Source organism: Lepisma saccharinum, chromosome 20 (genome assembly GCF_977018435.1).
Source record: "Lepisma saccharinum chromosome 20, izLepSacc3.1, whole genome shotgun sequence".
NCBI lineage: Eukaryota > Metazoa > Arthropoda > Insecta > Zygentoma > Lepismatidae > Lepisma > Lepisma saccharinum.
This window is the reverse complement of record NC_139248.1, coordinates 44,847,762-44,874,515: the sequence shown is the minus strand read 5'-3', so window position 1 is coordinate 44,874,515 and position 26,754 is coordinate 44,847,762. Positions and strand designations below refer to the sequence as shown.

The following is a 26,754-nucleotide window of genomic DNA, read 5'->3' as shown; positions in this document are numbered from 1 at the left end:
TTTCTGGCTTTCGAGGCAGGAGTCCACTATTTTTTTTTCATTTAGCTCCTCACTAGCTACACGAAAATTTTGAGGGCTCCCACGGGAATGTAACGTGGGATAGTTCGTACCAAAGAAGAGAGAGCTAAAAATTCATTTTTAATAGAGGACATAATCTTCATTTCTAATGTCGTAGTTTTAAATATACATGAATTACTTGTAACTTCTTTGAAGCATTTACTGAAAATGTTATTTTTCTACCTTAGATTTCAGAAAGTTTGCAATCCCATGAGACCTTTCTTACCTTAAATTATAGTGGAAGACGAAAATGAATATTTATTTCGTTGAACTGTAAGAAACACAACTTCTCAGCAAAGAGAAGTATTCACAGCATAAAACGTATTCAGGGTAGACATTTATGCGAATGCAATGGATTCTAAAGCGCCTTTAGCATTTATTCAGTTAAGCAGAACACAGCACGGCTGTGGTACAATAAGAATCTTCCGACCAACTGAAACCATTTGCACAAGGTAGTGTTTTATGGCGACAAGCATATATCTGTGCTTTCAGTGTATTGCCTTATCCAATCCACGTAGCTCGCTATCCTGGTGTACACAGTAGGGCTTGCAGGGCTGCCGCAGGTGCGGGATCCCCAAGAAACAATACCTTAAACGAGAAAACAGGAACATATATTACTAAGTCAGTTTCTGTTTTGTTGTTGGGAGCGCGTCCCCACTATTCATCAACTTTCGACATTCATGGCTTTGATTAATTTATGTTTTTCTAAATTTCTATTCTCTTGCTTTTATATCACCGTTTACAACGTGTTTTATATTTTTGCGCAAAAGTATTTCGCTAGAATCAAGTATATTAGAGTAAGAATCGAAGAGCATACAGATCCTTATTGAAAAAAATGGTGATAAAGGACTTAGAGGCATATTCATGAAATTGGTCTTCTTGTCTTTAGGATGGCACATTGCAATAGTCAAATAGCCTCCAATACACTGACCATTCTCTTTTGTGTATTTTTTTGTTTTTGAAATATCTATATTATCAGAATAAACATTCAATGAGCATTGATTGACAGATATTGAAATTTGAGAAACTTCGTTTCAGCCGTTATGCCTTACTCCTTTCAACAATGAAGATGTTTCAGTCTGTCTTTCCTCAAGTACACGTGAATCATACATCCGAAAAGTGGATGGTTATGAACAATATGGGGGGGATAAGGACCCGTCTTACACACTTGAACCCACACATACCATGGACTGCCATCTTTGATGTTTTCTTAATTTGGGAGGGGGGTAGGGTTGCCAGACGTCCCGTATATACGGGATTGTCCCCCTTTTTAAAGAAATGTTCCGGTATCCCGGAAAATGTTCTCGGGACCCCCATTTGTCTCGTATTTAGCTAAAGAAATAATAAGTGAATGAGAATAAGTCATGTTCTGAATTTTATAGTAATGCATTGAAAGAAAATTTCATCTTAAAGGACGCCAAGAATTCACTCAAATATTAATATATTTTGTCAAAATGCTAAAAATTAGGGATTAATAATGCTTTAAACAGCAATTGATTTTGTAATGTTTAAAAATCTTATACAAAATAAATTTAACTATATCCATGCCTATATAATCTGTATGTCCCGTTTTCTTATATTAGGAATCTGGCAACCGTAGAGGGGGTAGTGAAACATATCAAAACGCAATAGAATCCCACAATGAATTAGCATCTTCAATCGGTTTTGGCTTCCAAGCATCGGTTGACAAAGCTGTCAAATTTGTAAATATGCTGGTTTTGCAGGCAACCAAAACTAGCGTTTACAAACGAGGAACACACAATGAACATGTTATGCCAATGCACTGATTAGTTCTCCCGAATCATATCGTGTTACATACTAAATGCAGCCCCAATTTGTTTATATTTTGTACAGAAACAATCCATAACAATCCATACTTCATCAGTATTACTCTGCACCACGTTGAATTGTTCGTTACAGAACCAAACAAGAGAGTGCAACAGTTCAGTAATGCACTATATTGTTGATTTGATTTGAATTTAAAATTTTGGATGCGTCAGCACTTAGACTATTTTGCACCCGTCACATTATATGAGATCCAGCCCCTTACTATTACAAATAACAACTCTAACGTTACATAACTAAAATCTTAAAATATTCTGACTTCTATTAAAAGCTGAGGCTATAAACGGGCACTCAGCACACATAAGGGCAAACAACAGGACAACACATACAAAATTATACTGGCCATAGTGCCAGTCGCCAGAGCCTCGTTCGTCTGCAAAATGCAGTCAAGAGTGTACAGCGTGGAAGTCTGGTTGACTTTTGAGCGCCTACATAGAAGGTACACCTTACACCCCTCTCTATATTGTTGTCAAAGGACAAGGAATTGAAAAATTAATGAGTAAAACAGAATGCAAGAACCATTCATATTTTACATATATGTAGGTGACTTAGAAAACATTTCACCTGTAAGTGACGCTTTAAATTCACAGGTGTTCATAGAGTCAACAACAAACTTTGATGTAGGTTAAAAGTAAAATATTCTGTCCTGCACTTAGAAAATACAATTGATTAAAATGTTAGCATTTTAGACAAAAATTATACATTTCAAATTAGATGTTACCTATAACTTCTGCATTCCCATTTTCGTCTTCGTATTGTAGTGGACCGCCTCCATCACCCTGAAATAAAGAGGAAATTATTCCGTAATTTCAACTCAATTGTGGGTTTTTCTAAGTCCATTTTATCTGCAAATAGGACAAGCACAATTCTCAATTGGTAGTTTGTATACGTAATTTACGTGACGATAAGATGTAATTTTGCGATTTCTGCCAACAAAAACATTACCGTAATATATTTCAAATAGGCTCAACCAATCAATATTTTGGCCACCTTTTAAAAAATTATCCTCTTCATCCTAATAATGAACTTTACCATTTAATATTAGTATTTTCTCTTTAAAAACAAGAGAACAACCCTCTCTGGAATAATTGTTAAAACGTTTTCTTCAAACATGTTCATTTTATTGTGTACTTGGGCAAAATAATGTAATTTTATACATCTGTGCAGATTATTCCATGAAGCAGATCAGGAGAGAGATACTGTGGGGTGAAAAAGTCAAGGTTAAAGAGAACAGATGTAAATAACACTTGTCAACATGATTTCAGGCATACAGAAGAGAGAGAGAGGATATTTCAAATACAACTCTTGATTACAAATTCAGCGTGCTGCTTCACCTAAGATACTGCACACATTTCATGTTCAGTTATTTTAATGGCAGATAGGGGATATATCACTGCAAGGGGGATTTTCCTATTACTCACGTCACGCTATCCCTGTGACGAAAGTATTTTTTTTTCTTTTTGCCTTGAATGATGTAACATGCTGCATGACAATCGGGTATCCCAAACACAAAATCATGTTATTTCTGACCTGAACGCCATGTTAGGGGAAAAATGAATTCCTACAAATGTGTTAACTCAAGCTGATTTAAATAATCTTGTTCAGGATTTGAAAGTGTTTAAAAATATACCGATCTTTTATGTTCTAAACTCAAAGGCCACTTCAACATGACACTAGAGCATATTTACCATTTTCGTAAAAGCGAGGAAAATTTTCCAGATGTCCATTCTAAAGAAAACCTTTTTACTCTATTGCAACAAATTGAAAAAACGTGATCATTTGCATTAAACAATATAATTCAGACTGTTCAATGACTCTTCCAAAGCTTACTTGAAGGCAGTGGTTTCGCAAAAATGGAACAAATTTTCTCCAAAGTGAATGAATAAATTATACGAAAATTGTGTTGGAAGAAAATCAGTACAATTGAACCATACATTTGAATTTAAACTTCATTGTGTTGTTGGCACGTTTGAAGCCCGCTTATACTGACTTTTGCTGCTTCTTGTTCAAATGTGATGTCATAGATAAGAAAAATCATTACATCAAGTACGAATGGCCATAAAGTGAATCACTCCAGGACAAAAATTTGTAATACCTCTCCATCCATCATTCTTGCAGTTTTTCAATGTTGATTCACTTCATTATTTGAAAGGAGAACTCTCCTCGTATAACACGATGCTAAAGACAAATGTGGACATTTTTACCATCGTCCCCTAAACTTTGCCTTGAGGTAGGAAATTTGAAGATCTGTTTATCCAAATTGAATATTGAAATGAATGTATGTAAACAAGGTGGAGTGATATAAATTAGGTTTTCTTTTTAATCACTGATTTAAATCACTTTAAAGAAATAATTTATAGAATAATGTACAGAAGAATTTTGTAGATATCAGAATCATTTTTAGTGAAATACATTAATCCTGTAATCATTTAATGGTGTTTATGAGGTTGGAAGCAAAAGAATGGAAACAAAATATATGTACTGATGAGATGAAGCTCATAGAAAAGGAAATGTAACATGTAAACTGTAAACAAATGTACATTTCTCTTGATAGAAAAATAAACAAAATACTAATCATATTAAACCGTAAATAGTGTCATTATCATTTATCTGTAAATAAATATGGCAGCTGATATTTTGCAAACCATCATCAAAAATTTGCCAAAATTCAACTACAGAGACTATAAAAATATTTTAAGTTGCAATTATAGAGTACATCCAGAAGTTTTTTTTCGCATCCAAAGCCGCTTCATTGCATGAAGTATAATCGCATATGTTATGATTATGACAACACTATGGGATGAGAAGCATCCGAAATGAATATAGTTTCTTCTTCAACTTAGCTGTTTCTATGTCTCATAAATTCCTTCTCTTGACAGATAATATTACTTTTCCTTTTATTCGTTATATTAGAAAAAGTTACGACTTGTGAGAAGTGTTAATTTCTGAAAATAATAATAATTGTGTCACTTTAATTTTTCTCAATGGCTAAATTTCAAGACGATAACGCACCGCCGTACCATTGTACCATATCAGCTAAGAACTCCCACAGCACGTAGTTTCGTGATTTATCAAGATAACGTCAGCAACGTAGGCTTGAAGCTACTTCTCACAAAATATTAAGCTGAGAGTTCTCGTGGTGAAGCTGTATGAATAGCCATGAGGGAGATAATCGAATTTTGCAACGACTCTCGTTTCCTTAACACTGTAACCAAGTGGTAAATTTTGATCAGTCACCAGGTCCGTCATTGAGAAGGACAACTCAGCCACTTGCCAGAGGACCCGTAGCAAATACGTATAAGTTATTTGTATTTTATATGTTTGCATATAAACCGGTGTTTAAGATTGAACAGCTAAGGTATTCGTTTCTTCACCTAAGAAATAAAAATTAACCATGCATGGATATTTACCTGGCTACATTGAAATCTCGTATGGAGTCGAATCGTGTTAGTAATTATTTTCCTGTCTCCTGTACGTTTCCAATTGAAGGGGAAGCATGATCTAGAACATAACATTTTCACATTCGAACTTATGGTGTGTATACTAATAAGTCGAGCAGAAACATATTGTGTTTCGAACGGTATTCACTTTTAGAGGTTGTATAGAGTCTATATACAAGTTAATATTTGGCATTGTGCTGAACTTCAAGATAACAAGTAACCAATCTGCACACATCTAGATTTACTTAAAGGCAGTGATATCAGAAAGGGATCTCATCCGAATGCTCATGAAGTTATATATGGCGGCAATTTTCAAAATGGCCACCGTACCAAGTTGAATGTCTCTACCATTTGTGTTTTCAGAGGTAGGAACCGGCTCGTTTCCGTTTCGAGTCTGGTCATAAAATCTCCTGGGCACCATCTTGAAAAATGACCCAGGATGAAAAAATTCAACATTGAAAATCACATCCTAACTCGTTTACTATGTGTCTGACGTAAAAATATAGATACCAAAATTGTAGAACGTAAACGTTTCTATTAAAAAGTCTCTGACGTAAAAATATAGATACCAAAATTGTAGAACGTAAACGTTTCTATTAAAAAGTCTATTTACAATTCTGCAAATTAATACTGTTCTGAAATTATTGCACTTTTTTCAACTTTCAGTATGAAATTCCTTGTAAATTTGTTACTTTTGAACTTATTGCACTTATGGACGAGGTTTCTAAAATAAACACTTTTATTTTATTTCAAATATTAAAATTCGCAAAGTATTAGCTCGACACGTAAAGTGTGCCTTCCACTTCATGTGTGTTATGTTGGGTAAAATTACCAAAACGTCTCAACACCTAACTACTTTGTAACCAGAGAGGATAAGGTGCTTGCTGTCAGAAGAGAAGAATGTGCGAATTTTCGGAGGAGGCAGACAATAATTATTTACTTTGTTTGAAAGAAATAAGGAAATACAGCTATCTAAGAGCAAGAGTCTAGCACATTAAGTAGTCGCCTTCTGACCTCACCAACGTTGTTCCCAGGTTCGAGTCCTGACTTGGGAACGGTTAAGTGAGTGTCATCCCGATTAGCCAGAAGTTGAAGAAAAGCGACGTAAAATAACATCACACTAATATAGCACGGAATCTAATTCTATAATGGTACTTAATTCCTTACCTGGCATGTATCAAACTGCCCATCCATGAAACCAGCACATATCATGCTGTCCGTCACCATGGCGTAAATTCTGCTTATGGCGCGGCATTCTTCATTTGACAGTATCGGAACTTGGACCTTCCTCAACTCTTTGGAAGGCTTTCCTTCCGCCATTGACACATAACCCCATCCAGCTACGTCACCCATGCTTCCAGTGTAGTTCTTTCCTTCTAAGACGAAACACGAAAAGATTATATTATTATATCTATATCAAGTAAAGACCATTCTATTCTATTCTATTCTTTAGGTTATATAGGTCATATATATTTGGGATAATTTTTATATACCGTTTACAATTATAACAGTATATTCACTATACAATCTAATCTAATGACTATTCACACAGCATCAGTGTTTAATTCTACATAACACCCAAGGTTCAAATTATTAAGCAGATGTTACACGGGTTTAACATTTAAATTTGAATACATTGATACAGAGCGACTACCTAAATGATTTCTAATAAAAAAAACAAAATTAGTACTTGAACTATTGAATGAATTAATGTTATTCAGAATGACTATTTCACACACACACAGGGCCTCCCCCATGGAGCAGTGGTAGCGTCGTCGCCTTGTAATCAAGGGGTCCCGGGTGTGATACCCCGTGGAGGCACATAATGGTTCGGATCCCACTTTAAACTGTAGGTCCAGTCCCAATTAGCCTTACTGTGCATAAAGTGGACTTAAAACACCAAATTAATCAATCAACCAACCAAATCAAAACTATTTCACACATTAGAAAAGATATTATATAATGTAACATCTTAAAAGCTCTCAAATTAACAAGCAGAAAACACGCGCAGATATTATTTGAAGAAAGTGTTCAAAAGTGAAGAAATTAATGAAAGAAGTTTTGAAAGCTAATCTGACCTATGTAAAACAGTTGAATTGGCAATATAAAGTTAAATGTGTTCATAGTTTAAAACATGACAAGGAACAAAAAAGTCGCCAAGTAAGGGATTATCAGTTCCAATTGAAAATTAACAAACGTAACTTTTTCGTTCGCAAGTTACAGTAAAGTTCCAACCTCGTACAGAGGAAAAGATACAGTTGGGATTGCATGCGTTTCTGGAAATATAAGTTGCTTCAATCGTCAACTTCTTATGCTCCATCTGGTGTTATTGGTGCAAAAATGAGAAGCAATTATTTTCTGTGAAATCTTCTTCATTGTCTAATAATGTTTTACATGACATACCATATTTAAAAATAGCACTAGATAATACACTTCGAATTATGTCACTGGTATTTTTTGATGTTTGGATTTTTTTACTCTGACCAGTGGAGTGTCAACATATTTTGTTGTAAATAATAGATCTGGTTGCAAATGAAATAAAACTCCCAATGATATGATACAAACTCCTGAAACCGATGACTGAGTTTGTTTAAGTCCACTTTTATGAACAGATAGGCGAAATGGGACCTACAGCTTAAAGTGGGTCTTGGCTAATTTGCGAAGATGGGGATGAGTGATGAAATGATGAAATTGATGAATGGACATTCACAAACAACGAAGCCCGAGCGGGATTCGAATCCGGGACCCTTGGCGTCGCAGCGCGATTTGCTAACCACTCGGCCACAGGGTCCGGCTCAAACCAAATGAATAAGATAAAATGTTAACATACCACTCACGAAGACAGGCTCAAGATTGCTGATTTACAGTTCATAAGTATATTCACTGTATCGTTTTTAGTATGGAATAATGTAAAGGTAGCAACAGTCCCGCACCGTGGCCGTGTGGTATAATTTTTGGGCTCGTACTACGCTACGGGACGTGCGCAGGTTCGAGTCTCCTGGGACAAGCTAACAACTTTTATCTTGAGATTTCGGCCTGTGTATGGGACCGGTGGCCACCCACTATCGTGAGAAAATTGGGCAGCTACGAATGAGTAGTATAGTATAGGTCATGGAAACCTACAACAACGACTGGGGATTCGTCGTGCTGACCACACGTCACCCGGTAACTAGTTGGATGATGGCCCACCTCTGCTGGGGAATGAGAGGGTGAGCCGGCAGTCGGTAGGTAGACCCTGACCCACACGGGCTGTTGCGCCACGGGTTATTATTAATCTAAATGTAACATTTGGAAAATAGTTGGAAAAATTCGTTGCTGTACATTGTATGGAAATAACCACAATAAATAGATTTCGTCCATTTTATAATTTAAAATAAAATATTACTTTACCTTTGTCCTATGTATTTACTAAGCTAGCCATGCGTATGGGAATGAATCTTGCTAATTCCGATATGTGAATTCATATGCAAGAATAATCTCGCATGCGTTACTTGGAATTCGAAAACAGAATATCTTGACGATTGTTACTAGCCTTAACAAAGGTATATATTTTTAAGTTTTGTTAAAAATTAAGAAAGAATTTATAAATTTCACAATGCACAAATTCAGTTGTTGTTGGTGACAAGATACGCTCATTTGCACTGTGCGAATTAAGCTTTTGGCTTTGGGTATTGTGATTTCATTTTTGGAAGTAGAATTTTTTTGTGTATGCAAATTTGTATGTTACCAGTCAGTAAACTAAACTATTGCCTTGCGGTCCAACATAGGTCATTAAATCTTATAATAACATTTATTTGTAATTTACATACACCATCTTTACATTCTAAGGAAACCCAAACTCATACACAAAAATAATTATCGAACTAGTAACACCAAAACTTGACCAAATTTATATTGACAAGGTCAAACTTAATGTTCATGTAACCTACAAACAAGTTTCTTGTGAATACTTTAATACATGTAAGATATCAGCACTATGCCATGAAAACGTAAGTAGTAAAAAGCCTGTCTCGACTAGATGAGTTGTTCAGTTGCACATTGGTGTCCTTTAATCCACAAGGCTGCATACTTTTCGACAGTGAAATCTTTGATGACTGAACCATTAATGGACACGAATATTTTTTTAGTTGTGTTTTTTACATAGTTAGGAAATTATGTATTATATGCTTTGTTTTCCATTTTCTTTGAGGAGGATAAAACAATCTGGTAGGGATAAAAATAATTTTCTTATGCCGACGATATATTCTCCTGTGGGAGGCGGGGGGGGGGGTGGGCTTTGGCATCAACCCAGTTAATTCGCACACTTCTCATTTTTATGTACTACATTAATCACAGCTTTCCCAGTCTACAAATGGAACCTTACTTGAATCTGCCAAGCAGGCCTTCCTGAGTGTTGGGCTGAACTGCAAAGGCTCCTCCCACTCCAGAAGGGCTACGTCGCTCTCCAGAGTGACGGAAGAATGCCTCTCGTGGATGATAATGCGAGAGACGTCTCTCTCCACTTCGTAAGTCTCATTCCCCGCTAGAATTGTTCTCGTCCCGAAAGCCAGCTTTAGCTCCTCTGATGCGTGCCTAAAAGGACATTTTGAATGCACTATTGAGAAATTTCTACTCTGAAATTTGTGATATAAATTATGATACTATCAAATGATGATAAGTAATGAGGATTATATTTATCGATGGTACTATGCTCTCTTATTTTATATGACGGAGATTAATACTGCTCTCTTGTCTTACACTCAACCATATACTTAAAGTTCATAATACGTAAAATATACATTAACAATTTGGTTCACATATAAACATAGAAAAATACACCTTTCATATCAGACAATAATAAACAGACATGACAAACATTTATTTTTGGTAAACATGTATTAATTATATGACAGTAAACCTAAATCAAGAATACATTGTAAAAGTATGTAGCACCAAATCCATAAAACATCTTCGTAATCTAAAGATCTTAAAAATATCTATTGAATTTGATTTTCTTATTTCAAGTGAAAGTGTATTCCGGTCTCTAACAATTGACACAGAAAAAGTGTTACTAAAAAATTCAATTTTATAACTTTGGGATATTGTACATGATAACTCTGGGTTTCCTAATGCAAGCAATATGTCGGTGAAATACAAGGAGTTCCTGTGTGAAGCAACTTTTATAGTAACACTAGTTTTCTGCACTTACGTCTTTCTTTCATTTTGATCCAGCCTAATTTATTGTAATATACGTTAACCTTTTAAGATTGTATATAATATATAGGATTTTCCAATAAGAAAGATATGATTTTACAATGAAATAAAATAAAAACTATTTAAGATACAACCAAACTTTTTATATTTTTTTGAAGCATAGTTTATTACATTATGTTTTGAATAACATATCATTTAAGTGTCCACCTCGACTTTGTGCACACGAGTGAATTCGATGAACTCAATTTTCGATGACTCGGGCCTAATATCACGAATTCAGCGTTCGATGTTCAATCTTAATGCATCAAGGGTTCGTGATCTGTTTGCATAGACTATAGATTTCAAATAACCCCACAACTTCTTGGAGGCCAACTAACAGTTGCATTTCTTGAAATTATCCTTTCACCTTTCATCATCCTTTTTCATCGATAAATATAATCCTCATTACTTATCATCATTTGAAAGGCCGCGGGGGCTCAGTCGGTAACGCGTCTGACTACCATGCTAAAGGTCCCGGGTTCGATCCCCGGCCGGTTCAAATCCGGGAACTTTTCTAACGATGGAAGCGGCCCCGGCGCCCACCCAGCGTCGAATAACATGGGTACCTGGGGAAACCTGGGGGGTAAAGGCGGTCAGGGGCGTGGTGCTGATCACATCACCCCCACTCACGACCGGATCAAGAAAGTGTGGGGCGTTACCCCCACACCCCCTATACGCCTTCATGGCGTGGTGCTAAGCACAGGAGAACACTTTACTTCTTTTACTTTTTACCAATCTTTTCTTGCAATACGTCGATAGTGTCATTAGCAGTGTAACATGTGGCACCGTCTTGTTGGAACCACATGTCCTCCAAATCAATTTCCTCTAAATTTGGTCACAAAATATCTATTAACATCAATCCGTACCGCTCACCAGTCACTGTAACTGCATCCCCTACCTCGGTTTGGAAAAAAAAATGCTCCCATGATGCCACCATGCCATAAACCACACCATACAGTAAACTTTTTGCGAATTCAAGGGCTTCTCGTGAATCTCTTGTGGATTGTTTTCACACCAAAAACCACAATTTTGTTTGTTAACATATCCACTTAACCAGAAATGAGCTTCATTTGAGAAGACAATTTTTTGCCCAAAATTATGATTCGTTTTAAGTTGCTCTAAAGCCCAAGCAGAAAAGTCACGGCAGTTACGATGGTCCAGTGGCTTCAGTTCTTGGGTCAACACAATCTTATACGGGTGTAAACCAAAGTCATTTCGCAAAATACACCAAGTTGTCCTTCTTCTAAGCCCTAATTCTTGAGCACGATGATGAATCGATAAATTTGGAACCTCTGCAATGCTACCTCTTACAGCAGTAATGTTCTCTACACTTCGACCTCTTGTTGATGTTTTCGCATCGTGAAGGGTAAAATCCCTTTCAAAATTTGCAACGATTCGACGAATAGCAAGCACAGAAGGGCGATTGATTATATGGACCATAGTTTTCGCGAAGTGCACGTCTATTTTCATTTTTTTTTTTAATAATAACCAAACGTTCTTGAAACGTGTATTTAGCCATGATGAATTGTCACAGTATACTAAACACAAATGACAACTAGTGACAGTTATAACATTTGAAGCATAGTTGCCTGTTCATTTCAAAATCATATAATTCTTATTGGAAACTTTTTTGAATTCTCATTGTCAGCATCTCACTACAATCGGTACATACGTACACTACAAGTCACTGATTAATAATAGGTGGAAGATTTTTAAAAATGTGCATAGATGTAAATATGCATATAGGCTTGCTTACATATAATTAATATAATGAGACCAAGCAAGGGTTCTATTTATTATCACCCCTAGGTTTTCTACAGACTTAGAAAAGGACATACTAGTACATGCACCGTTTTGTTGGCATATTAGCCAAACTTAGAAAGTTCCATATTCGTCAGCTCCATCGCACGTGACAAATAATTCGACAATGAACTTATAACACTGAAAATCGTCAGCATGTGATATCTAAGATTTAAGAAAATAGCAATGGACCCAACACACTACCCTGAGGTACACAGGAATCTATAGATTTCCGGTCAATTTTCCTGACGATGATACAGCGCATTCTACCAGATAGGTAGCCTATGATTTAACCCAATAATTTGCACCCACAGAAAAATTAAAGAAGTATTTAAGTTTACTCAAAAGTGTATGATGATCCACAGTCTGAGAGGCTTTACAAAATTCCAGTATTACTAATATAGTCAGTCATATTGTGGTTATCCATCGCTTCACAGATATCATCTGCCACATGTGACTAGATCAATGATTAATGTGGTACTTACATTTTCTGTAATTGATTCTTCCTTCCTTATAAACCAAATTTTTATGAGAGCTGCCTAGAGACTTGCGTCGAGCATCACCACATTGTGTTATGAAAGGTCCATACAGTAGCGCAAACCTATGAAAAGCATTGCGTGGGCTGAACTCGGGGATTTTTTAAATAATTTTATGGAATAATATATGTCACAAGTAGGCTGATGATTTTCCCTAAAATGCCTTTTTTTCCTTGTCCAGAAAATGTAGGCTCTTTTGTTTAAAAACCGTTTCTGAGATGATTACATGTATTTTATAGTTACTGTTTTTGCCTATTTTAAACATAAGTGCCTATTTGGAAGATTTTCAAGTACCTAATCCGCGAAAATTATGAAATATCTGCAGATGTTCATCAATCTTATTGGCTATTGTGTATTTTTCTGTTTCTTGCCTGCCTACTTTGAGATATCGATACTTTCTTGTCATTTCTGGTTACAAGTCCGTGTGCTATCTTACTATCCTAATAACGATGTGATCGCGGATAGTATAAATATTATAGAAAACAGAAAAGTGTCATATTGGAGATTTGCAAATTATTATGAAATATTTTGATAAGATTCAGTTAGTAATTAAGTTGTAAGAATTATTTGATGAAACATTTTGTTTTAATAATCCTGGGGACTCTATCTTCAAAATAAAATATAATAATAGGCAAATTATTGGGTGGGTTCGAGCTCCACAAGCCCTAATAAGCTGGTGCCACTGGGTCTATATGTGATACATTTCTATGACATTAAAGACTTGAAAGGTGTTATCTGAAAGGTATTTACCTCGAGACACAGCCTGCCGTTGTGACTGCATGTCTGTCTGTGACTATGACGCCTGCACACTGGAGGTGGCCGTTCCCGAACAGGGCTGCAATCCAGGGAAATTCATCCCCCTCGATCACTTTTCCACCAAGGAGTCTCTGTTGCCTCTTCCTTACATGGCAATCTGATCAACAGAATATGTGCATTAGTATTTCCAAATACATCATCAAAACACAACATCCACCATACAGATTGATTCTCTATTGATTAAGGTCTTATTGGCTTAAAATTGATGAACGTAGGAGTTTGTTACTACAAGCTGGCTTGGGTTTGATTTATTTAATACAAGTTTATTTAGTTTAAGTTTCATTGTGATAATGATCTGTCGACGTTGTTCAGGCTATATTAATTTAGATTAGGTATAATTATGATTGATTAGGTCATGATAAAATAAGTTTGGATACGTTTTTTAGCTCAAGGAAGCTACGATGTATTAAGTTTCATTATTGATCATATTAGTTTATACTTTGGATTTGGATTCTCTAAATAGGTTATTTACGCGACGTAAGTTTATGATTGAGTCTATAAGTTTTTATTTTATTAGGTTATTATATCAGCATATTTTTGTTAATATCAGTATTACGTTCAATATTCCAAATATTTCTATATCTGCGTTTGTAAATAACAATGTACAAACTTTGTATTTTATGTGAATTTATTGAATTTGTGTGAAAATGAGATGAACCTGGTGCTTCTTTTCACACTATTTTAGAACAATTAATATGGATTATTTTCAACAATGGAGAAATGAAAACAAAGTAATAATATGCAATAAATGTACAATTTAAATTAATCGTACAACTTTTTAAGATCTTTTCGACCATCTTTTTCACAGATTTATTTTTACTTTGGTTTACTTGTTAACTTTCTAATCGTTTATTGCCTCTTTCGGCAGCAAAAGTTTGCGAATTGTATCTAAACAATCATCTGTGAGAATGAAAATATTTTACCATTATTATTACTATTATTATTATTATGTTTATTGTGTAATTACACACATAACATCATTTCACATATAATCTGTATCTATATTTTTGTGAATAGTTGATACACTTACCACAACTGTGTTTCTTCTGAGCTTGTAATTGAGAATTTCCCCTGTTGTTATGTGCCAAAACATTATGGCCAACAGTTACCTATATAAAAGAAAAATAATTTATTAATCATAGTTGAATCCTGTAATAGACATTCCTACTAATATTAAAATTATTGTATCATTTTAAAACCTGTTCCGTCAATCTATAACTTCTGCAATTTTCTTCGTTATGTGCATTAATTCTAAGACCAATTTCAAAGTAGGCACTTTATCCCATTCAACAAGCTCTCCCTCATTTCGGCTAGACCTTTCACCTTTTCCAGGGTATGCACTCGATGTTCTCACAGAAATTTGAATCTGAAGAATTGTTTTAAATTGCCACCATAAAATATAGCTGCACATAACAAAATTTTATTGTGGCAGTTGTAATCGCTATACTATTTATTGTTTCGTTATAATCTGTATTTTAATGCATATTTCTGAGTAAATGTCTTAAAAGTAATTTTGAGAAAATTTTGTAATTAAGTTTGGGTTATTTTAAAGAAGCACATTTTCCCATTTTTATCCTTTATGAATCCACCCTTTTGTGATGACATAATATTTTTTGGCGAGAAAAAACATTTCGGAACAGCTCAAGCCCATCGTAATAATTTTTCAATAAAACTCTATCTCCAACTAAAGATTTAGCCAACTAAGGAATAGAAACAGAAAAATCATGGTACCTAACGAGCGAAATACAGTGTCCAACGTTAACATTTAAGCAGGAAAATATGCAACTGGTCAAAGCATCGCTGTCTATGCTGTAGTTTTCTCTGGAAGTCTTCAGCTTTTCTGAGTTATCTCTTCTAAAACTTGATCAGGAACAGAAGTGAGAAAACTTCGTGGACAATTGTTACGTCATTTGCAACACCTCGGTCGACGCTGTGATGAGGAATGACCGTCACACAACGTAGTTTCTTTCTATTTCAAGATACTGTATTCCCCGATCCCCGTACCAACCCCCCGATCTTTACATTCATCTTCATTGTCTGATTCCTCGCTCATCACTGTTTGAGTCTTCAAACTCAAAAGGTAACTGTAGATCATTTTCGCCGTCTGAGTCTTCTAGCCACTCCATGATTCTTTCGTCTATATTATACATTTTCTCAATATTCACAAGCTGATGTAATATAATATAAAATCACTTATAAGCTTTTCTCATTGTCTATTAACAAGACAAAAGAAAACATTATTGGTGTGAAAATTCAATACAAACAACGTAGACGTATTGACTAAATGCAGAAATCTAAGAAAATATGTAACGTGATCGCCACGGGTGACTCATGCCTTCATTCCGACAGCACTCGTTGTATAACAATGGTCTCACTCATATTGCCGATTGAGACATCTCATAAGATTTCGATCACGTCACTTAAATATGAGGACGCCACTTAATTAAAATTGAAGATATGGGTACATACATTTCTTCATGAAAATAACTAAATGAGCTTCAGATATTACCATTAGAGAGCATTGTATGAACGGTAAGATTAAAGGCCGAAAAAGAATTATGTGTAACGAAACACGCCTGTAGTTAAAAGTTAGGTTGAAGAGCAAGGTTTTCCATTCTCTGTAGGACTCAAAACATTTATCAATGATATTTTAACAAAGTTCTTCAAGCTTAAAAATCTACTTAAAGATTTACTTACAACTGCAACGTAAGAATAAACTAATAACGATTATAAGGATAAATTCATTCCTTTTTTTTCTAATACTAGCGAGCAGATTGGCAATAGTGAAATAAGTGTAAACCTTATGTAAAACGGAAAGTTTCTGGATTGAAAACTTGTCGATCAGATAACATTTTGCCTGGTTTATGTGAAAAGCGTGTCGCCATCAAAGGACAAAAAAATATATACAGTGTGCGTAAGGACGCTTTCCTACCATGTAAGTACAGTTTTCTCTGTATTTTCGAAAGTGGATCACATTACAGAGGATATTTCGGGGTGGAGGTTGAATATTGTTCATCCGTCAAGAAGAACTTATTTTAACCCGACTTCGAATTGGACACAGCCGTCTCACGGTCATTTGCTGCACGGGCTGGACCCTCCGCTGTGTCGTGTATGCAATGTTATTTTATGTGTTCAGCATATTCTTCTCGAATATTTTCCTCAAGTAGAGTTTTAACCTTCCCAACGATTTGCCACCATTGTTGGGAGATGATGACAGTGTTCTAGCATATTTTATTTTTGCTTTTTGAGAAGAGCTGACCTTTTACACTGTTTCTGACGAAGTTTTTCCACTATCCTTACCTTACCTACATTATTCTGTACAGGTCATTTTACAACTTGCACTTCTAATCTTGTTCAAGGGGCTCTTTACGCCCCTTTTTTAACTATTAATATAAGGCAATGGTTTTGGACAGTTGCGGCGATTGGGTTCCATAACTAGGGGGGCAAGGTACAAAAACTGGGGGGGGGGGCAAGAACAGTTTTCTCTCCTTTGATAGATAAGGTTTAGCATAGTGCGGGAGCAAAAGTGGCAAAAGTGATTGTAGATCACAATAACATTATAACACGCTGGAAAAGAAGAATTCGCTCAACACAAATGTCCACAAAATTTCAACTTTAAAAAATCCCCCAAAATTATGGTGACATTTAACGAGTACATTGCATACCCTGCGCGACAGAAGAGGGAGTACTAGCCCTTACGGCAAGGAGATAATTGCTTTCCGCCCCACTTCCTACAGAGATTTTGACCCCTTTGAAGTAACACATAACAGGCGTGAATGATTTGTTTATGAATAGGCTTGGGGTCGCCGTGAAAATATTTGGTTTGAAGTTACATTATTAAGTAGCTACCACACGTAATATTAACATTAGTAGTAAAAGTTCATGAATTACCAACTTTAATTGTTTATCGTGTAGTGATAAGGCTTCAACTAGTTGAGAAACTAAATATTTCTACTGGATACATAAGTGTAGACAATTTACACACCATTCCTTTACGACAAGCAGTGTAGCTATAAGAATATGAGGTGAGGATTTTTTTCCTATTGATGGGGCCACCTGTGAGCAATAAGTTAATTCTGCATTTCAGAGGGGACCCATGTGTCAAGTTGCACGGGTCCCTCTGACTGAGCCACTACGCCCCAGCTTAGTGCAGACATCGTCTAATGACTTGTTACTGGGAACCAAATTTGTTTCGTAAATTATTTATTTATTTTTATTGGTGACACTATCTGTTGAATTTCTGGAATTATATAAAATTTTAGAAGCATATAGAGAGAATATTGCGGGGCCCCTACACCTTGACCCCCTTCCTCATTGCGGGGGTTTGGGGAGCGTCCGCTACGCCATTGATATGGTTGGTCGTCCTATTGGTTTCATAAATAGTTGCACATGTGAACATTCAGTGTTGCCATCTATTTCACTCAGAGTAATGAACCCATGTAGACTTCAATTTTCGATAAAACAGCACTTCAACATATCAGTATGTGCAATGACAATTGTTCTGTTTTTTCTAAGTACGTCAAATGTAATAAAATCTGACCAGAATCTACGACGACCAGGTTCGCGGGTACATCAGCGGTGCGCTCTCTGATTTCACGTAAAGTGAACATATTCTGAGGAACATCAATCCAATTGTGTCGACCCTTTTCAATTTTCTCCATGTCCATCTCAACGTCGTTCTTCCATCTACACATTTTAGAAAATAATCAGTCTTATTCATTTTTTTTTATTCGGACATGGTATGAAATATTATGTACAACTCTTTTTTTCAAATTTAATTTCTATTAATTGACACGTGAGTAATTCTTCAAATAGACACTGAGAACATACATTTTCAAACATTCAAACGCTGTAAAACTTACCTTAAATTCTGCAATAGTACATATAAGAACAAGTATTATGTGTGTGGTTAACAACTTCAGATCCATTATTATAAAGCAGCTTGTTCTCTGTCAAGAGATAAACCCAGTAAAGATATATTGGCGTTAGCGTTGGTATTTACCTATCGCCAGGCTTTTATAGCACTTGCCCGTATCATGTGGGCTCATTCTCACGTAGACTTTTTCCAAGAGGTCAATGTTCTACACCTTTCTCAATCTTTACTTTGTTCCATGTTCCCTCAAATGTACTTCGTTGCATTGTCATGAAATTTTCCCGCAGAGTTACCGGTAAGTTCAAGATTTGATCATCAAAGTAACGATTTCATCATAAGTGTTCGAGAAGACTACTAAACGTTGCCATTGTGCTTGTGCCCAAAACGAGAATAGTCAAGTTGTTGAGAAAGGCTATCTTGTTAATGATGTATATATATTAAGTAGATCGAATCTAGCAAAATAGTGATTATTTTACCTTCAAGCAATATTCCTAATTAATACGTTCACTCCTATAACAACAGAAACACATTAGAACAACAGTATTATCGACTACGCAGGACTGCGTTACACAATACAAATTACAAAACAATAAATGTTACACAGCTAATATAGAACTGCTCTAAAAACATTGTAATATAGAACAGTAGCGTTGTCGCAGGCCCGTTACATATTGCATTTTTACCACTCTTTGTTACGTAAAGACAACCAGGATAATTGCAGCACGTATCAGAATATACTACGATATATACTCGTATATTTCTTCTCTCTACACGTCATGTAGCCTATTCTATTGTTGATTGGTTGATTTGGTGGTGTAAGTCCACTTTATGCACAGTAAGGCTAATCGGGATCTACAGTTTAAAGTTTGATCCGAACCACTATGTGCCTCCATCGGGTATCAAACCAGGGACTCCTTGATTACAAGGCGACGACGCTACCACTGCGCCATCGGGGAGACCCTATGTACTCTATTGCATATGCTGCGTTCCAAGTTCTTGGACATTTTTGAGTCCTGAGACATCATGCAAATGAGCATATTTGTTGTAATACGATTTTATTTAAAAACAAAAACAAAAAAAAAACGCTTTGGTGCATGTGCTTGTATATTTTCAAATTCCAACAGATGTTGATATTGTTTAAATTTTTTGGTGACTGTAGTGTGCATTTAGATCTGACAGAAATTGGACATAACGAGGAGATGAGTTGATCTGACCAATGACGAAAGTTGCCAACAATCCACAACTTATGCACAAGAAGTAGCGTGGGAGGGACAGCGTTTTCATATTGCCTTAGGAATGGCAACAAAACATATCCTACCCTGCATATCACTTGAAAGCTCTGGAATACTGGGGAAGAATATCCATTGACAAGTAGGCTAATCACCTGCATGAATTGGAGAACAATTCATTCCTACGGTATCAGTGCACTTTCTCATAACTACCTGCTTACACAAGTTTGCCTTCCGGTAGAAAACGAAACCCGTAGAATGTCACAATCTCTCTGCACTTTTATAACGCTTTGTCTCTTTTCAAGTGGTGGTTACTTCACCCATTGCAAGTCTAACTTATATAAAAACATAAAAGTTTGAAGTGGAATTGTACCACCAAAATCTAAAATATACGAATATCTTTGTCATGCTTCAGTAAAGTGTCTTGGAGGTGATAATGTGAAAAATCTTCCATATTGTTTAAGTAAGCTACATACAAAGTATGTCGTAAATAATAATAATTATATATATATATATATATTGTGTGTGTATGTGTTAATTAATTGTACAACGTAACGCTCAAATTTAATGGGAAAACCACTCTAATCTCGTTTTTAGAGCTTAATTCAATCAGTAATGTAAGCACATTATAAAACGCCATCATATATGCACAAACGCATCCATTTTTACTCCTTAGATGTTATAAACTAATTACATACTTTAATGAAGGTTTTCAATGAAACTTAATTCATAATATTTTTTATATTTTATTATAATTCATGTTATAAATACAATATTTAATAAATTAATGGATTTTAATAAATAATAATAAATAAGACATCACAAAACATGTATAATGTATACATTCACCAACTTATTGAATTATCAAGTTGTTTTTCTTAGTACTTGAGGTAGTGGTACAGGACAATATAAGTGTTTTAGAAAAGTAAAAAAGTCAGTGCTTCCGTTGCAAATGGAAAAGAGGAGTTATCTAGAGGTTCATAATTTACTTAGTACACAATTCAGCCTAATTCTTTCCGAATTTTCCGGAAGCGGAACAGAAGCAGGAGGGTCCTACTTTCTCCTTAATCCAGTCCAGGTAGTTGGCAACCCTGGTGTAGACTCCAGGGTAGTTAGGTCTGGCGCACCCTCTTCCCCATGATACAACTCCTGAGAAGAAAACATAAACATTAAGCAGTGCTCCACGAACCTATTTGGTATAGTACTATCATATCACATATCTTTGAAATCTGCTAAATAAACTTTCGAAAATATTCAACTATCTAATTTCAAGTTTGTGTGCTTTGAAATTACAAGAACATTATCGTTTTTCCACATTTTTCGGGTCACGTTTTGAAAGAAATGCATTGCAAGGCATCTTTAATAATGATGTACTACTTAATGCGTATACACATCAAAGTATATTCCGGAAATTCTGAATTCTTACCTATGACTTCAGTAGATCCATCTTCTCTCTCAATATGCATTGAACTGCCGCTGTCGCCCTGCAATAATTAACGTCGATTTATTTTATAATGTATTTTGCTTTAAAGAAGCAATTGTCACCATTGTTATGATATTTCGCACATGTTACATGTTATGTATATGTTAAAACATTAAATCGTTTGTATGTATCTTTATTTCTAAGTTCGATTATTCTTTATTAGTGAAACTACTTCCTGACAGAAGAGATCAACGTATGTAATGTACATAAATGTACATATCGTTATACACACTAGATTCATATCAGTAATTTCTGTTATAGCGTATATGTGAAGTATAATCATTAAAGTCCCTACACAATTACCACTGACGGTATTTTCAATGTGTTGAAAACTATTGTATTGTTAAATGACTCAAATTAGAAGACCAAAGACAACAATGCGTTTGTTAAATAATTACACCAATAAGAAATTATAAATCAATATGCAATTCAAAAAAGTTTTTTTCTTTTTCTTCCTTTCATTCTTCCTCCAAGTTAGCCTCAATATGCAAGGTATCGTGTAACTTTATTGTTAACTTTATTAATTTATTTTTAACTTATTTTTAATTTTACAGAAATCCATTTTTATTTTATTTCCTTTGTATGTGTATGCTCGATCAAAAATATTTTAATTCTTAATATGTTTTTGTAACAAATTAATATTAAAGAAAAGTAATACAACTGGCTGTACCTAGGAATATTTTCAATGTATCGTTTGTTTAAATAAAGTAATAGTCTATTCGATCAGTTGCTCCTCGCAAAAATCTAAAACTATCCATATCATACAATCAAAGAAATTAAGTTTGAGAGTGGCGTAAATTTACAATGAAACTAATACTAATGGAAAAGGAAGAATTTTTTTTGGCTCGTTGCTTTGTATGCAGGAAATATACAAAAACATTCAGCTAAGAAATCCTACCTGGCACGCATCCTTCTGTCCCTTCTTGTAGCCGGCGCAGACCATGTTGTCGGTGATCCTGTTCTTGCCGTAGCCCGAGAGGCGGCACTCGTCGTTGGAGAGGATGGGGACGGACACCTTACGCAGCTGCTTGGAGGGGGGCTTCCTCTCGGAAGTGCGCCCCCACCCGGCTACGATGGCCATGCTCCCTGTGTAGTTCTTCTCTCCTGCGGAAACAAGTTGCAGGTATGTGAGATGTGAATTGTATGTACATATCTTAATTCTCTAGCCGACCTCGGTGCCGCAATGGTTATCAAACCGCGCTAAGACGCTAGGGGCCTCTCACTTATACTTTAAAATCAAGCCAACTCATTAAGTCACACTTCTATTCTTGATGTAAGTGTGCAGATGTAGGCCCATTAGTATTTTCGTATGCACCAAGATCTCCATTTTCTAAACATTAAAGAATGCAACGAATTTACAAAATTAATATTACTCGTGTCATTTGTATATCGACGAGGAAACTTACGTGATTCTGGTAAGCAGGCTGGCCTGATGATCTTGCTGAATTCAACATGCTTTTCCAATTCCAAGATGGCGATGTCGTTGTCGAAAGTGAATGCGGAGAAGTTGCTGTGGGGAATTCCCCTGGATACTTTGATGGCGATGTGGTCGGACTCGTTCTTGGTCAAGAGATCATGTTCGCCAAGAACAACTTTCAGGGTTTCTGGTCGGAATCTGAGAGGAAAGCAAACAACGAAAATATATAATAACTCTTTACTTAATCTCTTATTTGTGATCAGTCTAGTGCCTCTAAAACCATGAATGTTATCACTTTCTTGTATGTTAAGGACACGAAGAACAGTTTCCACGTCCATTCAGTCGCGAGAACCTGAAACTGCTCCTCCCCTCGGTAAGCTGAGGAAAGAGAAGTCTGTGCGCTGGATCGTCCTCGTAGGAGGAGAAAACTTAGCATTACGCTTATTGTTTTACTTGTTCTCTTTGGAATATCAAACATCCGATGGTGTAGAAAAACACATCAACGAGATCATGACAGGTTGAAACTTCCATTTCATTAGCCGTAACTTGAAGTTATTTGTGCAAAAGGAATACATGCGAGTCTACAAATAATTATTCATCATATTTTTTTTAGAGATCGTAATAACATGTAAAATAGTCTCTTATTTCGTCTGTGTTTACAGACCATTGAGAGTAAACATACCTATGTAATATTGATTTGGTTTAGTTTAATTCGTTTTTCACCCAAAATTTTTGGGCTAATCGCGAAGATGAGGGTGAGTGAGTGATATGATAGAATTCGAACTCGGGACCCCTGGCACTGTATATTGCTGTACTCCGCCCGGGAGGTGGGCAGATGATGGAGTTGATTTATGAGTAACATATATATATATATATATTGTTATCCGTTTTCAAGAGATTTGGGAAAATACTTTCTTGTTTTAAAATTAACTCCAAGATAGTGGAGAGACGTACCCCTGGACGCAGTGAGCAGCCGTGAGCACGTGTCGATCAGTGATGAGAGCGCCCCCGCAGTAGAGTCGCCCGTAGCGGGTGAGGGCGGCCACCCACGGGAACTCATTCACTTGGGTAATGTTCCCTCCAACGATCCTGTGTTTGTGGTTGGGGATGCCGCATTCTGAAATAAAAATAAATACACGTCTTTGAAAATCCCCCTCTAGGAAAGAGTAACTGAATTTCATTAAAAGTCAACTACGTCCCAAATATCTTCAAAGTAACACTGTGTTATGACTCTTTAATTTAATAATTTACACCCTAAAATGCATCTAACAATTTTATGTGTCGTCTGTTCATTCATTCAGCATCTGCACGATCAAAGGAGCAGCCAGAAAAATATTATTAAACTTACTGCAAGAGCATTGTTGTCCAGTCCCTTCCTGTGCTTCGATTGCTTCGGTGATTGGTTGATCAGTTGGATTGTTATTCTCATTTCTTTCTTCCTGCAAGGTAATGTAATTAACGAATAAAGAAGAGGAATATTGACAAGTTGCACTATAGGGCTATTTCAATATAGATTCAAAATATCGAAATACGTATGTATGTATTTCAACCATAAAAAGTCATTGTGAAATTACATGAAATATAATCTATCAATTTGCATTCTAATAATAGTTAACCTTGGTAATTTCCACCATAAGTAATATTATTATTTAAAAAATATAATAATAATAATAATAATAATAATATAGGAAAATAATTCATATGCTACCACAGGTAGTCAAAATTAAGAGTTCAGATTACCTTTTATTATATTTTCAATACTAACAAGTGGTTTGGTTCAAACTAAATTGCTAGGTCAAAAATGTAGTAATATGTATAAAGCGTAATAGTAGTTGGTGACGAGAGAACTATTTTTGCTGTGTGAATTCAGAGGGAGAAAATATATAAATATATTGTCAGTTATTGTACATAATGTGAATAGGTGACGTCCATACTGGAAATGTGTCTTTCTTTCTGATCAAACCACCATCACTGATTTATATATATTCACTCATTACTACATATTTCCGAATTAGCACATGGCTAAACTGTTTCTATTTCTGAGATTCTTAACATCTGCATTAAGGTGTCTGCATAATAATAAAAATTAATCTAATATGACTTTACACCTTTTTGAATAGCTGTTCTTTGGCAAATCTAACTAGAATAGGCATGTAACTAAAAAAAATTTAACGCGATCATTCTCGACAAATTGAAGTTATTCTTTTTAAGCCAGATATTAACTTTGGAATGCAATTGAATAGAAATTTGAACAGCTGTTTTTGTTTAAATTTTATAGTTGCAGAAACTTATCACCAATTTTCCTTAACAACTCAATAGTATTTTATTTCTAAACAAAGTACTGCGTTCTTAAATTTGAAATGGTTAGTTCTCTTGCCTGAGGTGCAAATTGTCTCTGGTTCGATAACCAGTGGGAGTTAAGAAATTTTCTATATTGATCCAGAATCGTAAGGGCGCCAGGTAACAGTGGCGATGGAACTTAGTGCTGTATGGAGAACACGAGCAATCCAAAGAGATGCTGCTTGGCAGGCTCTCTCTACAAAGGCGTCATGCGTCATGGAATTTTAGTTCACTTTCTAAACTTCTACCACTAATGTACTGGTTTTTATATGTTAAAAAGACAATACTATTTGTAAAATTTAAAATTGTGATAAATATAAGGTAATTGTACTTTAATAGACGTGATGAGATCTATGTTTCCTAATTTTTCCCATTGTAAAAGCGTAAAACTGTTTATAATCCACTCATTAATGAAAATTAATTATTTGTCAATATTTGGATGTGTAACAGTTTGGAGGTTCTGATTATGTCATTCACTTTCTCCATCTCTGAAAGATGAATAACTTTGCATTTCTAATGATTTCAGAAAATTGTTGAGTTTTCGGAGATTAAAAATGCATCCATAAACTTTCGTTTTGGTGCATATTGCAATATCTAAATTGCATTTGAAACCAGCTGATGCCCGTCGCAGACAAGGGTCCTCCCTCACATACCTGAGCCGCTTCTTGAGCGCTTGAAGTCGCAATAGCGAGGAAGAAAGCGAGAAACAATTGGATCTTCATTTTGCTTCCACAATATACCGCTGATTCCGAGATGTGTGAAGTTCTGAAATCTCAGAAGAAGAGTGATGCTGTGTACAAAGTTGACGGTGATTATAAATACCCCTTTTCGCCTTCGTTTGCCATTGAAGTGCCAGCGGCAATGTCATTGAGCCCTTGTTGTTCTCTTGAAACGTCGAATGCATCCCTCTCCTCATAAATTGCATGAAGGATGCAAGGGCACGGATCATCTGCTCGTGGAATTGGGTCACTACCACGCCGGCCACCTTCATGCTCAATATGTTTCACGTTCAAGGGCTCTGCGACAATTAACGAGCGTCTCGCCTCCCGCAGTGATACGGAGCATAGGCTGTCGAAGTGCAGTGTGAGGTGATGCAATGTTTTATTCTTAATAATGAATCCACGCAAATGTTGGAAAATCCCTTATGTATTTTCCTATTCATGTGATTAACAACACATATCTACACGTGAAGTCAAAGCTATTAATTAATATAGGTGTAAAAACCTTTCTTTACTTTTCAATAAAATAATTAACCATTATCATCGACGTCGCCAAAATATTTTGTACGTAATCAGGCCATTGATTAAAACTTCAATAGCAGAAATAATAATAACAATTATTACCATGATTAAGATTTTTATTACACAACAAAACTAGTGTAATCTAATAATAATAATAATTATTACCATGATGAATATTATAATTGATTGATTGATTTGCATTATTTTACTTCGCTTTTTGTGCAACTTTTGGTTAATTTGGAATGGGTGATCATATGATGAAATTGATGAAAGGACATTCACAAATATCCATGCCCAGGCCGGGATTCGGGACTCCTGGCGTCGTAGCGCGATGTGCTAACCACTCCGCCACGAAGACCGGTTACACAATAATACATATTATAATGTAATAAAATAAACAAAAGTCATTCGAAATTAATATTATTATACCCTTGGAGAGACTTTT

The 26,754-nt window shown here is 35.6% G+C and overlaps 2 protein-coding genes across 2 annotated transcripts; both read right to left on the bottom strand.

Moving 5' to 3' along the window:
- Positions 1-419: 419 nt before the first annotated feature.
- Positions 420-18,703, bottom strand: LOC146003597 (transmembrane protease serine 11D-like). Its single transcript, XM_083141909.1, has 7 exons — positions 18,589-18,703; positions 14,757-14,835; positions 13,661-13,823; positions 9,706-9,914; positions 6,510-6,718; positions 2,624-2,681; positions 420-645 (listed from the first exon to the last, which is right to left on the bottom strand). Exons 1-7 carry the CDS (start codon positions 18,652-18,654, stop codon positions 518-520), a joined length of 912 nt encoding a protein of 303 aa, XP_082998035.1. The 5' UTR covers positions 18,655-18,703; the 3' UTR covers positions 420-517.
- Positions 18,704-20,834: 2,131 nt separating this feature from the next.
- Positions 20,835-25,790, bottom strand: LOC146003449 (trypsin-1-like). The gene is made up of 7 exons (XM_083141734.1): positions 25,722-25,790; positions 24,077-24,167; positions 23,660-23,845; positions 22,718-22,915; positions 22,210-22,415; positions 21,255-21,312; positions 20,835-20,977 (listed from the first exon to the last, which is right to left on the bottom strand). The coding sequence occupies exons 1-7, from the start codon at positions 25,788-25,790 to the stop codon at positions 20,835-20,837; spliced, it is 951 nt and encodes a 316-aa protein (XP_082997860.1).
- Positions 25,791-26,754: the final 964 nt, after the last annotated feature.

Coding starts and splice junctions, on each gene's coding strand:
- LOC146003597 (XM_083141909.1), bottom strand. CDS start 18,654: ATGGATCTGAAGTTGTTAACCACACACATAATACTTGTTCTTATATGT. Junction 6,719..9,705: donor GGCCTGCTTGGCAGATTCAA/GTAAGGTTCCAT, acceptor GTTTCGTCTTAG/AAGGAAAGAACTACACTGGA. Junction 2,682..6,509: donor GGCAGTTTGATACATGCCAG/GTAAGGAATTAA, acceptor TCTTTATTTCAG/GGTGATGGAGGCGGTCCACT.
- LOC146003449 (XM_083141734.1), bottom strand. CDS start 25,790: ATGAAGATCCAATTGTTTCTCGCTTTCTTCCTCGCTATTGCGACTTCA. Junction 24,168..25,721: donor GCGCTCAAGAAGCGGCTCAG/GTATGTGAGGGA, acceptor ATTACCTTGCAG/GAAGAAAGAAATGAGAATAA. Junction 22,916..23,659: donor CGTCTCTCCACTATCTTGGA/GTTAATTTTAAA, acceptor GATTCCGACCAG/AAACCCTGAAAGTTGTTCTT.